Consider the following 14236-nt stretch of genomic DNA (forward strand, 5'->3'; position numbering starts at 1 on the left):
ATTAGGGGAGCTGAGTAAGGAGAGGGCCAAAGAGATAGTATAGGGGCTTCAGGCATTTGCATGCAGCTAACTTCAGTTCAATCACTGGCACTGCTTTATCCCCAAACACAGAACCAAGAATAGTTCCCAAGAGTCTTTGGGTATTTCCCAATAACAGCTCCCCTCAAAACAGTAAGGGAGTAGGAAAGGCAAGAAAAAGGATAGATCTATTTCCAGGAGTCTCAAAGATATTAATGAGAGAAGGCCTTCTTTGAATGCTAGACGAAAATGAACAATCAATTAAGATGTGTAGAATCAACAAAGCTCGACTTGCAAGCATGAAGTTGTGTGAGTTGTAGCCTCAGTGCTGCATGCATAGTTCCCGATCGCTGCGGAGAGGGGTCCCTAGGACTGAGTTGGGAGTATGGCCTCCAAAACACAAAAACATCAGAAATTTATTCTCACAGACCTGGAGGCCAGTGGCTAAAAAGCAAGAGGTCTGTCAAGACCACACTCATCCAGAAGCTTCAGGACACCTTTCTCTTACAGCTTGTAAATGACGCTCTGGATTCCAATCTCTAAATTAATCCTTCTCAGTGTGTGTCATAATGCCCAAAGACACCAACCTAGTAGCTTTGTCTTAATGACTCCCTTTCACCCTGAGTCACAACGGCTTCCAGCTTGGCCCTACCAAGCTGGGTGGGTCTGCAAGTGCCTGTGCAACACACAACATGCAACGTCTGAGAAGAATCACAACTTAGTGTGCAGCACCATAGCCACATGACCGCCTCAAAGCAGTAACAATGAAGGAGAAGATAAAAGACAGCGTTGTGTCTATGGAATATTGAGGCAAGGATTTCCAACACGTCCTTGGTAAAAAGACCTTTCCTATCAGCTACTGAGCTATCCAGAAAGAACAAGAATTTCACCATCATTTCCATTTCCTGCCACATATCTCCAGTTTTCCTCTCCCCCTGGGGCATACATTAGAAATATCCCTCTCCCTCTCGGTTTTTGGGCCCCACAGGTGACGCTCTGGTTACTCCTGGCTATGTGCTCAGAAATTGCTCCTGGCTTGGAAAACCATATAGGACACTGGAGGATGGAACTGTAGTCTGTCCTAGGTTAGTGCGTGCAAGGCAAACACCCTACCACTTGTGCCACTGCTCCAGCCCCCAATCCTATCTCATTTTGAACCCACAAATCAAAAGATTAAGCACAATGATAAAATTAAATCTCCAGTGTAACTTTACCTTGTCCTCTTTCTTTGCATCTCTGTTCTCATAATTAAAAATAAAAAATTGGGCCCAGAGAGAAAGCACAGTGGCATTTGCCTTGCAAGCAGCCGATCCAGGACCAAAGGTGGATGGTTCGAATCCCGGTGTCCCATATGGTCCCCCGTGCCTGCCAGGAGCTATTTCTGAGCAGACAGCCAGGAGTGACCCCTGAGCACTGCCAGGTGTGCCCCCCCCCAAAAAAAAACCCAAAAAAATTAAATCAATTACCATACTAAAAGAACTGTTAGTTTCCCAAAAATTAAAATATGGGTTTGATGCTCCAAAATCACTCACTCAGGATCCCTCAGCAAACTTCAGGCCTTCATCAGATGAGCCCCATTTCCTCTAAGACCCACTCTTACATTTACAACCCTTACAATTCATTCTTCCGTTTTTCTGATTTTTTTTTTGTTAGGGTTTTTTTTCTTTTTCCAGTGCCAGGGATCAAGCAAGGGAAGCACTGTACCACTGAGTCATGTCCCCGTTTTCTTTCCGCCTCCCCAGTGGTAGTAGGGACCTCCAGGGACACATACGGCAGAAGTCATGCAGTTCCAGGTATTAAACCTTAGACCTTGTCATTACCAAGTATGTGTTCCAATTCTCTCGAGTTTTCTCCCTGGCCTTCTCTTTCTACAGGGGGTAAGGTGCATGTCTTGCAGGCAGCTGATTCCAGTCAGGGAATGAAGCCAATCCCTGTTACCACTTGGTCATCAGAATCACTGTGTGCAACGTGGAGACCCCAAGCATTGCCAGAGTGGCCTGGGTAATATCTGACATCACAGGGGAACTACCTCGCAGCACCCCATCCTCAGGCCCTAGCAATGAACTGCTAGCCTGGGTGGGAAAGAATACTTAGTGACATACACCTTCAAGCCCCACTTCTGTGCTTCCTAAACACCACTTGGGAGAGCCACCCTCTTCTCCCAAAAAAAGTGAGTTTGAGAAGAAAAAAAGGCCTCATTGGAACTCATTAGAACTTTTTCTGGCCTTAGTTCCTTTTTGCTTTTCTCATGAAGTCTCTATAGTTCACTATTCACAGGAGAGAAAACAAATTAAGTCTGAGGAAATTCAGATTTCTTCACAGTTCAGGTCATCAGGGCAGTTCGAGCTGTCAGCGTAGCAGAAACTTCTTCCAAAGTACAAACTTGGGCCTGGTCCGTCCAATAGGGCATGTGTAGAGACACACCTCAGCAAAGGCAAAGACACACCTCAATGGAAAGATTCTAACTAAAGTGCTTGATTCCCTTCCATCATAAGCACAAACAAGACAGCAGTATCAAAGAGCAGGAACACAATCCAACTTGAACAATTCAAATCACAGAACATGGCTGGGTGGGATTTTTCATTTACTCATTCCTATTCTCCTTCATTCTGTTGAAGAATATGAGGCAGGTTAGCACTCACTACAACAAAATAATTTGATTATTCTGTTTCTGAAATAACTGGACATATTCTTCAGAAAAAAAACAAAAAACATAAGATCTGAGGAGGTGGCTCAAAGGGCTGTAGCACATGCTTTGCATGTAGGAGCCCCAAGATTCTATCTCTTGTACTAGAGTCCCCCAAAGCAATGCCAGAGATCATCCCCAGGCACAGAGCTGGGAGTAACCCAGATCATTGAGTCAGCTGTGGTCCAAAGAACAAAAGGGGCTGGAGTGATAGCACAGTGGTCAGGCATTTGTCTTGCATACTGCCAATCCGGGACGAACCTGGGTTTGATTCCTCAGCATCCCATATGGCCCCTTAGTCAGCCAGGAGCGATTTCTGAGTACAGAGCCAGGAATAACCCCAGAGCACCACTGGATATGGCCCAAAAACCAAACCAAAATAAAAACAAAAACACCACAATTCTCTTTCACATTAAAAAAACCAAGAAACTTAATTTAAAAAGAAGTCCAGAGTGTTAGCATAGTGGTAGCGTGTTTGGTTGCACACAGCTGACCAAGGACAGACGCAGATTCAATCCCAGGCAACCCATATGCCACACACACACACACACACACACCCCCCGCAAGCTTTCCAGGAGCAATTTCTGAGTGCAGAGTCAGGAGTAACCGCTAAGCACAGCTGGGTGTGACCCAAAAACCGAAAAAAAAAAAAAAAAAGAAGTTCGCCAACCCAGGATGGACCCAGGTTTGATTCTGGGCTTAACAGGAGTAATTTCAAGTGCAGAGCCAGGAGTAACCCCAGAGCACCACTGGGTGTGGCCCAAAGACTAAAGAGTGGTCCAGAGGCCAGAGTGATAGCGCAGAGGTAGGGCATTTATTTGCCTTGTATGCAGCCAACCCAGAATGGACCCAGGTTCAATTCCCAGCATCCCATATGTCCCCCCCAAGCCTGCCAGGAACAATTTCTGTAGGCAGATCCGGGAGTAACTCCTGAGCGTTGTAGGGTGTGGCCCAAACGCCCCCTCCAAAAAAATAAGTCCAGGCCTGAGAAGAGTACAGCAGGCAAGCCAGGTACCACTTATAGAATGTTCTTTCAGCAATGCCAAAAAATGATCCTTGACACAAAGCCTGTAGTAAACTCTGAATACACTGAGTGTGGTTCCAAAACCAATCCACCCCCACAAAAGAAATCTAGAACTAGAGTAAGAGACAGATTACCGCGAACTGGGAATATTATGACCTGGTAACTACTTCATCTAATATACTTTAAAGAATGCTTTATTGGAGCCAGAGAGATAATGCAGCAGGACATTTGTCTTGCATGCAGCTGACCTGGGTTGATCCCTGGCACGCCAAGCCCTCTGTAGTGATTCCCTGAGCATCGCTCTATGTGTGTGTTTCATTGACATACTGCTTCCTTTAAGGCTTATGGCTTATCTAACCTCAAGAGAGAATATCAAACAAAAAAAGTAGTATATTTAAAATTAAAATTCTGCCCCTGAGTACTATAAGATATAGCCCCAAAACCAGAGAAATAAATTAATTTAATTAAAAATACTTTTTTTTTATTTATTTTGGTTGGGGGCCTCACTCAGTGATATTCAGGGGTAACTCCTGGCTCCAGGCTCAGAGGTCTGGGTTCAGGGGTCATTTCTGGCCATGTTTGGGGGATTATGTGGGATGTTAGGGATTCAACTCAGGTTGGTCATGTACAAAGCAAAAGCCCTACCTGCCATGCTATCACTCTGGCCCCAAAGTAATCTCTTTAAAACTAATTAAATTGAGAAATAAATGAATTCCTTAAATATAAGGAAATCATTTTAGAATATTATATTTTTAAAATATTTTAGTAAGAGGTCATTCTAGTGGTACTCAAGGAACCAGAGATCAAACATGGACTTCCTGCACACAAAGCATGCACTCTAGCCCACTGTGCCACTTCTCAGCCACTCAAAATACTTCACTTTTCTTTAAATAACAGAACAATTTTAGTTATTTATTTTGTTGGGTTTATTTTTTTTGGGGGGGGGGGTTTGGTCATATCCGGCCATGCTCAGGGGTTATATGGCTCTGTGCTCAGAAATCACTCCTGGCAAGCTCAAGGCTCAAGGCTCATATAGGATGGCGGGGATTGAACATGGGTGGACAACGTGCACGGCAAATGTCCCACCTGCTGAGCTACTGCTCCAGCCCCTGTGGGGTTTTTTTTGTTGTTGTTTTGGAGACTACAGCATCCTTACTGTCCCTAGGAGAAGTGCTGAGAAGAACAATCTCAGGAGATATTCACCAGAATTCATGAGTTAATCCTGGCTCTACATTCAGGAATCACTCCTGGCAAAGTTCTGAGGACCATGTGGGATGCAGAGAAATCAAACTTAGATTGGCCACGTGCAAAGCAAGCTTTAACATTTTTAAACTGCTCCCGACAATATAAAAATGTTTTCCACAAAGGAAAAAAACTCTAAGCTCTTTTCTACTAACTTCTAACTTATATCAAATAAAATAATATATAAATATACCTTGCCTTGTTACAATAAAATTTTATAAAATACTCTATAATATCTGTAAGCATAAATGCATTTGATATGAATATGACCTAACGTCAAAATAATGACCCCTTGTTAATCACCCAAGGGTTTCTATTTCCTCTATTTTGTCTGAGAAATAGAAAAGTAAAATATTAAAACAAAAAGCACAGCCATAATTATCCCTCAGGACAGGCCTTCTGATTCAGCTCAACACGATATGCCACAGATCTGCTGAAGCTCCATGCTTTTAAGTAGGTCATCCAGAGAAATGTAATTCTTCACAATAAAACGAATTATCTTTGTCTAAAAGACAAATTATTTGTTTTTCTATCACATCTTTTGTATATCCAGCTATAAATGACAACAAATTCCTAATGGGCATGAAGCAGAACAATCTCTGCTTCCAATTACCACCTTACCAGCACTCTGGCTAATTTTCTTAATGATAACGTACTTTGTTTCAAGCAGCAAAGGAAACAAGTTCTCATTTGTATCTGCTTCTCTATGACACCTTGTTAGTGCTTCCTCAATTAACATAATGAGAGTACTCGGGAAGGATAGTGACTTTAGTTGAGAATTTTATGTGGAAAACTTCAGCCCTGGAGAAATAGTCAAGCATTGTTCTAAGGAAAAGTTCATCAACCATATGCAGATAAAGTAGACTTGACAAAACAAATGCTACAGGATGCTCTTTTCCTAAAAGTAGTGTCCAATAGGGGTCCAGCTTCAAACTAATGCCCACCTGGTCACCAGAGTTTTGGTTACCCATGGTGGGGAATGTCTCAATATTCACCAAAAATGAGTGGAAAATAGATTTCAATACACATGTAACAGTGACTCAAAATAAACTGACTAGGGTTAAGGATGCTTAAACCAGGGCCAGAGTGGGTAAGACACTGTGACTCAAAACCACCATCCTCTTGGGGCCAGTGGTACCGCATTTGCCTTGCACATGGCTGACATAGGACATATCTGGGTTCGGTCCCCTGCATCCCATATGGTCCCCCAAGCCAGGAGCAATTTCTGAGCACAGAGCCAGGAGTAACCCCTGAGCATCATTGGGTGCAGCCCCAAAACAAAACAAATGAAAAAAAGCACTATCCTCAATATTTGTTTGTTTACAAAAGGGATACTTGAACAAGGTATTAAACAGAGTATAATTAGAATTGAAGCAAATACTCTTCAAACACCATTCCAACAAAGACCAAAATAGAGATCAGGGGCCAGAACTAGACAGCACAGCAGATAGGATGCTTGCCTTCTACACAGCCATCCCAGGTTGAATTATCAGACATTCCATATGGTCCTTGAGACTTGCCAGACCTGAGTATGTTCTGAGTATGGCCCATGTGGTGCATGCGCGCGTGCACGCATATATACACACACACACACCTTAATAAACAAGTACATAAATAAATCTAAATAGAGAGCAATTTGGTTTTTAAAGGAGCCACTTCAAGTTTTTCTAAAATAAATACTAACTTATACCTAAAGAATCTTTCCCCATCCCTTTCAAATATCTAAGATGGCCTCTGGTGTTTCAAGGAAAAGCTGACCTCCTTTGGCAAGGACAATAATTCCTGGCTGCAAAGACATGAAACACCCATGGCAATGTCACTGTAAGTCACTACTTTAAAGACAGAACAGAGGGGCCGGAGAGACAGCACAGCAGTAAGGTGTTTTTGCCTTGCACGCAGCTATTCCAGGACGGACGGTGGTTCAAATACCATGAGGTCCCCCAAGCCTTTCATGAGCGATTTCTGAGCGCAGAGCCAGGAGTAACCCCAGAGTACTGCAGGTGTGAACCCCCACCCCCACCCCCAAAAAAAGACAGAACAGCGAATCTCTAAGAAAAAGGAAAAAAGGGGCCAGAGAGATACCATGGAGGTAAGGCGTTTGCCTTTCATGCAGAAGGACAGTGGTTTGAATCCCGGCATCCCATATGGTCCCCTGTGCCTGCCAGGGGCAATTTCTGAGAAAAGGGAAAAAAAAGGTATCACACCCTCAAATCAATTTTTTTGTTTGTTTTTCAGCCACACCTGGTGGTGTTCAGAAGTTACTCTGACTTTGCACACAGAAATTCTTCTGAGCAGTGTTCTTTGCACATAGAAATTCTTCCTAGCATGCAATGTTGGGGAAGAAACCCCTATCAGCAAGCAAGGCAAAAATCTTACCCCCTAAACTATTCCTCTAGCCCCAACAAACCCTCTAATTCTATAGGCCTCAAAACAAACAACCATCAGTTATAAGAGAGAAGAATGATCACATTTTTATGATTAAGATTAGCAGTTGAGGAAACAAACTTTGAATAAACAGAACTAGCTTGGAGTTATTCATTTAAAAACTATTTAATTGACTAATTTGTGTCAGGCTTATTCTATGTACTAAGGATACAGAAATAAATAAGACAAATTCCCTGCCCTCATAAAGTTAATTCTCTAAACCCAATGACAGAAAAAGTGAATAAACTGGCAGAGAAGTGAGAACTATCACTCCTGCCCCTGCAATAGTTTACGTTGACTCTGTTCTAGAGAAAATAGAAAGAATTTAAAGCAGGGCACTCAGCTATGAGATGTTTTAGAAGTCCAGTTTAGAATCATCTGCAACTTGAATTAGTTTGGCAGAGGTTTCAATGATAAACTAATTACATTCTAACAAATTAAAAGTGATCGGACTCATCTGTAAAGTAACAGTTGCATTCTCACATAAAATCCAACTAGAAGACCAATATATCCCACTTTAATTTTAAAATAAGACTTCACTAAAACAAAGTGTGCACTTTCAATGTAGCCACATGATTTAAAGGGTTAAAGGGATGAGCCAGAGCAATACCTTGCTCAGGCCAAGCCACTTGATTCCTGGCATCCTGGATGATTCCCCCAAGCACCACCAGAAATGATTCCTGAGCGTAGAGCCAGAAATAAGACCTGAGCACCACTAGGTGTGGCCCAAAACCAAAAAAAAAAAAAAAAGAGTAAATTAATAAAGGGTATAAGGGCCTCACTAATTTTATTTTCACAGGACATTTTCTTTTCTTTTTTTTTGGTTTTTGGGTCACACCTGGCAGCGCTCAGGGGTTACTCCTGGCTCTGCGCTCAGAAATCACTCCTGGAAGTTTTGGGGACTATATGGGATACCATTCGAACCACCGACCTTCTGCATGTAAGGCAAACGCCTTACCTCAATGCTATCTCTCCGGTCCCCACAGAGAATTTTCTTTCTTTCTTTCTTTCTTTCTTTCTCTTTCTTTCTTTCTCTTCCTTCTTTCTCTTCCTTCCTTCCTTCCTTCCTTCCTTCCTTCCTTCCTTCCTTCCTTCCTTCCTTCCTTCCTTCCTTCCCTCCCTCCCTCCCTCCCTTCCTTTCTTTCTTTTTTTTTTTTGGTTTTTGAGTCACACCTGGCAGCATTCAGGGGTTACTCCTGGCTCTACCCTCAGAAATCGCTCCTGGCAGGTTTGGGGACCAATATGGGATGCTGGGATTTGAACCACCATCCTTCTGCATGCAAGGCAAATGCCTTACCTCCATGCTATCTCTCCAGCCCCCACAGGGCATTTTCTTTTCTTTCTTTCTTTCTTTTTTTTTTTTTGGTTTTTGGTTCACACTCGGCAGTGCTCAGGGGTTACTCCTGGCTCTATGCTCAGAAATCGCTCCTGGTAGGCTCAGGGGACCAATGTGGGATGCCAAGATTCGAACCACCGACCTTTTGTATATGCAAGGCAAACGCCTTACCTCCATGCTATCTCTCTGGCCCCCCCAGGGCATTTTCTAAGTATATTAATGCAAATCTAGTTAACAAATTCTGGTCAATTAATTTGATTATGAAAAATTATAACTTAAAAAAAGTTTTATGAGGTGGTATTTTTAAAGAATTTTACAATTTTGGTTTATTTTAAGAATGGTAATTGACTTTTTAATGGGGGGAGTCACAACCAGAGGTGCTCAGCTGATCTCACAGATCACTCCTGGTCAGACTTGGGGGACCATATAGGATGCAAGGACTCAAACCCAGTTCAGCCACAGGTAATGCAAGTGCCTTATAGGCTGTTCTATCGCTCTAGGTTCCAACTTGTGAGTATTCAATGATAGTGTAAATGGTGCTCAATATGCTTAACAATCAAGATAATTAAAGAAAGGTGTCATGGGGCCGGGCGGTGGCGCTGGAGGTAAGGTGCCTGCCTTGCCTGCGCTAGCCTAGGACGGACCGCGGTTCGATCCCCCGGCGTCCCATATAGTCCCCCAAGAAGCCAGGAGCAACTTCTGAGCGCATAGCCAGGAGTAACCCCTGAGCGTCACAGGGTGTGGCCCAAAAACCAAAAAAAAAAAAAAAGAAAGGTGTCATTTTGGCTTTCTTTGCACAAGTCTTAAAATGTATACAGTCTAGGGACCGGAGCAGTGGCACAAGTGATACGGCATTTGCCTTGCATGCACTAACCTAGAATGGAACGAAGTTCAATCCCCAAGTGTCCCAGATGATCCCAAGCCAGGAGCGATTTCTGAGCACATAGCCAGGAATAACCTCTGAGCATCACCAGGTGTGACGCCCCCAAAATAATAATTAAAAATTCATAGTCTAACTTATCTGATATTATACATACAATCTAATTTCTCTGAAATATAGCACTCAATAATAAAATAAACAATTAGTTATCATGAATGCCTAGAAGAAGGTTAAGGAAAGATTCATTCACACAAAAAGTATAATACAGATTTTTTGTTTGTTTGTTTTGCTTTTTGGGTCACACCCGACAGCACTCGGTTTACTCCTGGCTCAGTGCTCAGAAATTGCCCCTGGCAGGCACGGGGGACCATATGGGATGCTGGGATTCGAACCACTGACCTTCTGCATGAAAGGCAAATGACTTACCTCCGTGCTATCTCTCTGGCCCCAGTATAATACAGATTTAATCAACAAACTGTTTTTTGCTTTTTGGGCCACACCCAGTTACACTCAGGGGTTACTCCTACCTCTGCACTCAGAAATTGCTCCTGGCCGGGAATTGAACCGGAGTCCATCCTGAGTCAGCCGCATGCAAGCAAACTCCCTACCGCTGTGCTATCGCCACAGCCCAACTGTTGAAACAGTTCAAAACTACCACCACATGCAGTGAATGAAGCTGCTGCTATATGGTTGCTTCAGGATCAGTCTGGCAGCACCAGAAAAAAGTACTGTGGGGCCTGAGGGATACCAGTGTGTAGGGCGTTTACCTTGCACACAACAGACTCACATCCCATATGGTCCCCCAAGCCTGCCAGGAGCCATTTCTGAATGCAGAGCCAGGAGTAACCCTGAGCACCGCCTGGTGTGGCCCAACTACCCCACTAACACCCAGAAAAAAGAAAAGCACTGAGAAAACTACCAATGGCCAGAGAGACAGGACAGTAAATAAGGCTCTTTCCTTGCAAAAAAGCTCAAATTTGATCCTATATACCAAACAGTCCTCTGAAAATTACCAGTAATATCCCCCCAAGTTATAGAACCAAACCAACAGCAAAATGGCTTTGTGCTCAGGGATTATTTCCAGCAGTGCTTGGGAACTATATGTGATGCTGAGGATCAAACCTGAATCAGCTGAGTGCAAGGCAAGCACCTGTATACTATTCCAGTCCTAAAATTGCATATTTTAAATAACACTTTTTACATATAAAAAACTTTCACATGATAGCTGGTTAAATAAAATAAAATTAGGGCTGGAGAGATAGCACAGCAGTAGGGCATTTGCTTTTCATGCAGCCAATCCAGGAGGGGCTGGGTTCAATTCCTAGCATCCCATGTGATTCCCCAGTCTGCCGGGGCGATTTCTGAGGGCAGAGCCAGGGGTGACCCTTGAGCACCGTTGGTATGACCCAACAACGAACCAATCTACTGATAAAAATTTTAAAAAAGTATTATTCAGGGCCGGAGTGATAGCATGGAGGTAAGGTGTTTGCCTTTCATGCAGAGGGACGGTTGTTCGAATTCCGGCATCCCATATGCAATTTCTGAGCATTCAGCAGGAGTAACCCCTGAGTGCTGCCAGATGTGACTCAAAATAAAACAAAACAAAAAAGTATTAAAATTGGGACTGGAGCGATAGTACAGCAAGTAGGGCATTTGCCTTGCATGCAGCCAACCTGGGTTCATCCCCCAAAATTCCATATGGTTCCCCAAACCCACAGGAATGATTCTTGAGCAAAGAGCCAGGAGTAACACCTGAGCAATACCTGGCATGGTCCAAACACCAAAACAATTTCAATTTTAAAAATTTCTGAGCACAGAGCCAGAAGTAAAGCCTGAGCGCTGCCTGGTGTGGCCCAAAAAACAAACAAAAAAGTTCATGCAAATTCAGATTAAGATTCAGTTACAGGGCCTTGAGAGAGTATTCATGGGTAGGGCAATTGCCTTGCACATGACCCAGCCAGGTATGATCCCAAGCATGGTCCCCTGAGCACTATGAGTGATCCCTAGGCACAGAGGCAGGAGTACAAGTTTTAAGCACTGCCAGGTATGATCCAAAATGGTTAGAAAAAAAATAATAAAACCAGTTATATTGGGGCCGGTGAGGTGGCGCTAGAGGTAAGGTGTCTGCCTTGCAAGCGCTAGCCAAGGAAAGGGAAGGACAGCGGTTCCATCCCCGGCGTCCCATATGGTCCCCCCCCCCAAGCCAGGAGCAATTTCTGAGCACTTAGCCAGGAGTAACCCCTGAGCATCAAACGGGTGTGGCCCCCAAAAAAAACAGTTATAGAGACTCAAATTCACTAAGGCAAAACAAATGTCAGCACTGGCTAACTCCTAAATTCTGATTCTAAAGACCTTTTCTCCAAAAAGCACTTGAACAGACATATCAATGAGCATCTTAGAAGGGAGGGGATATGCTTGCTTTCTTCCCAATAAGCATGTCCCCATGAAGTGGAGGTTTTTTTCCTAGCAGAGACCAGGAGATTAGAATAGAAACTTCAAAAGAGCAAGGCAGAGCATTGCCTCGAAAATAAACAATAGCATCCTCCTCAGCCCACTTTCTTTTCATTTTATGGTTTTTGAGTTTGGGGCCACAGCTGGCGCTCAGGGGTTACAATTGGCTCTGTGATCACAAATAGCTCTTGGAAGGCTCTGGGGACCATATGGGAAGCTGGAGATCGAACCTGGGTCCATCCCGGCTCAGCTGCGTGCAAGGTAAACGCCCTACTACCCGCTGTGCTATCACTCCAGCCCACTTTCTTTTTATTTTAGTTCTAGGGCTTGACTCATATAACTTGCCCAGTACTATCAATAAGTCTTTTTCTATTTACAACGCTCTTCTATGGGTGGCCTCAAAAAGGTGAACTCTACAGAGCTCTAAAGTGTGCAGGAGAATGTTGGATTTTTCTTGTGTCTCCTAAAATCAAAGTCCGAGTGGCTCTGGGATCAATACTACTAAGAAAGAAGAGGCGGGGTAAACATCCTTGAGGACCACCACAGCTTCTCAACGAAAGGACAGTCCCTAGATCATCATTCATCCGGAGAACCTAACTGGGAATCGGTAAGTCCAAGTTTTTTGGAGGAAAGAAACAGTGTTATCAGGAGCGAATGTAATGCCGAACTACCAAAAACCGCTCAAGAAACAGCTTCATACTTGGGATGTCAATGGACACGGGGAAGAATGCTTGCGAGGAGGGAACGAGGGAGAGAAAGAGGGAGGGAGAGCAGAGGGAGGGAGAGCAGAGAGAGGGAGGAAGAAAGAGAGCAGAAAGAGAGAGAGCAGAGAGGGAGAGAGCAGAGAGGAGGGAGAGAGGGAGAAAGAGAAGGGGAGAGGAGAGAGGGAAAGAAAGAGGGAGGGAGAGAGCAGAGAGAGGGAGGAAGAGAGAGCAGAGAGAGGAGAGGGAGAAAGAGGGAGAGAAGAGAGGGAGAGAGAGCAAAGAGGGAGAGAGGGAAGGAAAGAGGGGAGAGGAAAGGGAGAGAAGAAGAAGAAGAAGAAGAAGAAGAAGAGAAGAAGAAGAAGAAGAAGAAGAAGAAGAAGAAGAAGAAGAAGAAGAAGAAGAAGAAGAAGGAGGAGGAGGAGGAGGAGGAGGAGGAGGAGGAGGAGGAAGAAGAAAGAGGAGGAGGAGGAGGAGAAGGAGGAGGAGAAGGAGGGAAGAGAGAAGAGGAGAGAAGAGAGAGGGAGAGACAGAAAGAAATGAGAGACACAGAAAGGAGATTGAGAGGAGAGAGAAGGTAAGAGGGATATAGAAGAGGAAGGGACAGAAGAGAGGAGAGACAGAGACAGAGAGAGACACAGGGGGAAGAGAGGGACAGAGACAGAGAGAGACAGAGAGAGAGAGAGAGAGACAGACAGACAGAAAGACAGACAGAGAGAGACAGAGAGACAGAGAGAGAGAAACCTGACCTTGCCCAGGAGCCCAGAGTTGGGCGCCCTTCCCCCTAGCTAGGCTCACGCCACCCCGGCCCGTCCCAGCACCTGCCAGGCGGGGACCCGGGAGATCCCCCAAGATCTCGCTGCAGAACCAGAGCAAGAAAGAGGAGGGTGTGCAAGGAAGGCCCGAGCGAGGCCGGGGGGACAGGAAGGGCTCGGAGGGGCAAGAAGGGGCCCTGGGGGTGGGGTGGGGAGCCTAGGCCGGGGGTCCCTAGGAGCTAGCGGGGACCTGGGAGCCGGGAGGGGGCTGCCAGGCCAGGCGGCCGCCGCAGGAGGCCCAGGCTGGCGGCTCCCTCCCAGGCCCGGGGTCGGCGGGCGCCGGGACTCACGTTCTCCCACCAGCAGGATCCGCACGTCTTTCTTCATGGCGCCGGCTCGGAGGGGCCGCGCTCGGCCCGCACGCATGGAGCGCCCGCCGCTCGGCGCCTCGGTGCCCGCGCTGCCAGCCTCCCCCGCCGCCGCCCCGCCCGGGCCCGCCGCGCCGCCCCGGCTGCTCCCCGCTCGCTCCCCGGCCCGACAGCGCCGCTCCGCCTCCTCCTCCACCTCCTCCTCCGGCTCTGCGGGCGCCGCGGACGGGACGCCGCGAGGGACAAGCGCCTGCGGAACGCGAACGCGAACGCGAACTTGAACGTGCGCCGAACCGGTGTAGCGCCCCCGCTGGCCGGAGCGTGGAAGTGCAGCCTCGGAAACCCTCCCCC

The 14236-nt window shown here is 45.6% G+C and overlaps 1 protein-coding gene across 3 annotated transcripts in view; it reads right to left on the bottom strand.

Annotated features, from left to right (window-relative positions):
• Positions 1-13944, bottom strand: part of RHOT1 (ras homolog family member T1) — an 81296-nt gene extending 67352 nt beyond the window's left edge. For all 3 annotated transcript variants that reach the window (XM_049771608.1, XM_049771588.1, XM_049771599.1), the window contains exon 1: positions 13868-13944. In XM_049771608.1, the coding sequence (XP_049627565.1) occupies positions 13868-13943 (76 nt within the window). In that variant the 5' untranslated portion in view covers position 13944. The remainder of the gene's footprint in view (positions 1-13867) is intronic.
• Between the last annotated feature and the right edge of the window lie 292 nt (positions 13945-14236).

The sequence above is a fragment of the Suncus etruscus genome, chromosome 1 (assembly GCF_024139225.1).
Source record: "Suncus etruscus isolate mSunEtr1 chromosome 1, mSunEtr1.pri.cur, whole genome shotgun sequence".
In the NCBI taxonomy this organism is placed as follows: Eukaryota; Metazoa; Chordata; class Mammalia; order Eulipotyphla; family Soricidae; genus Suncus; species Suncus etruscus.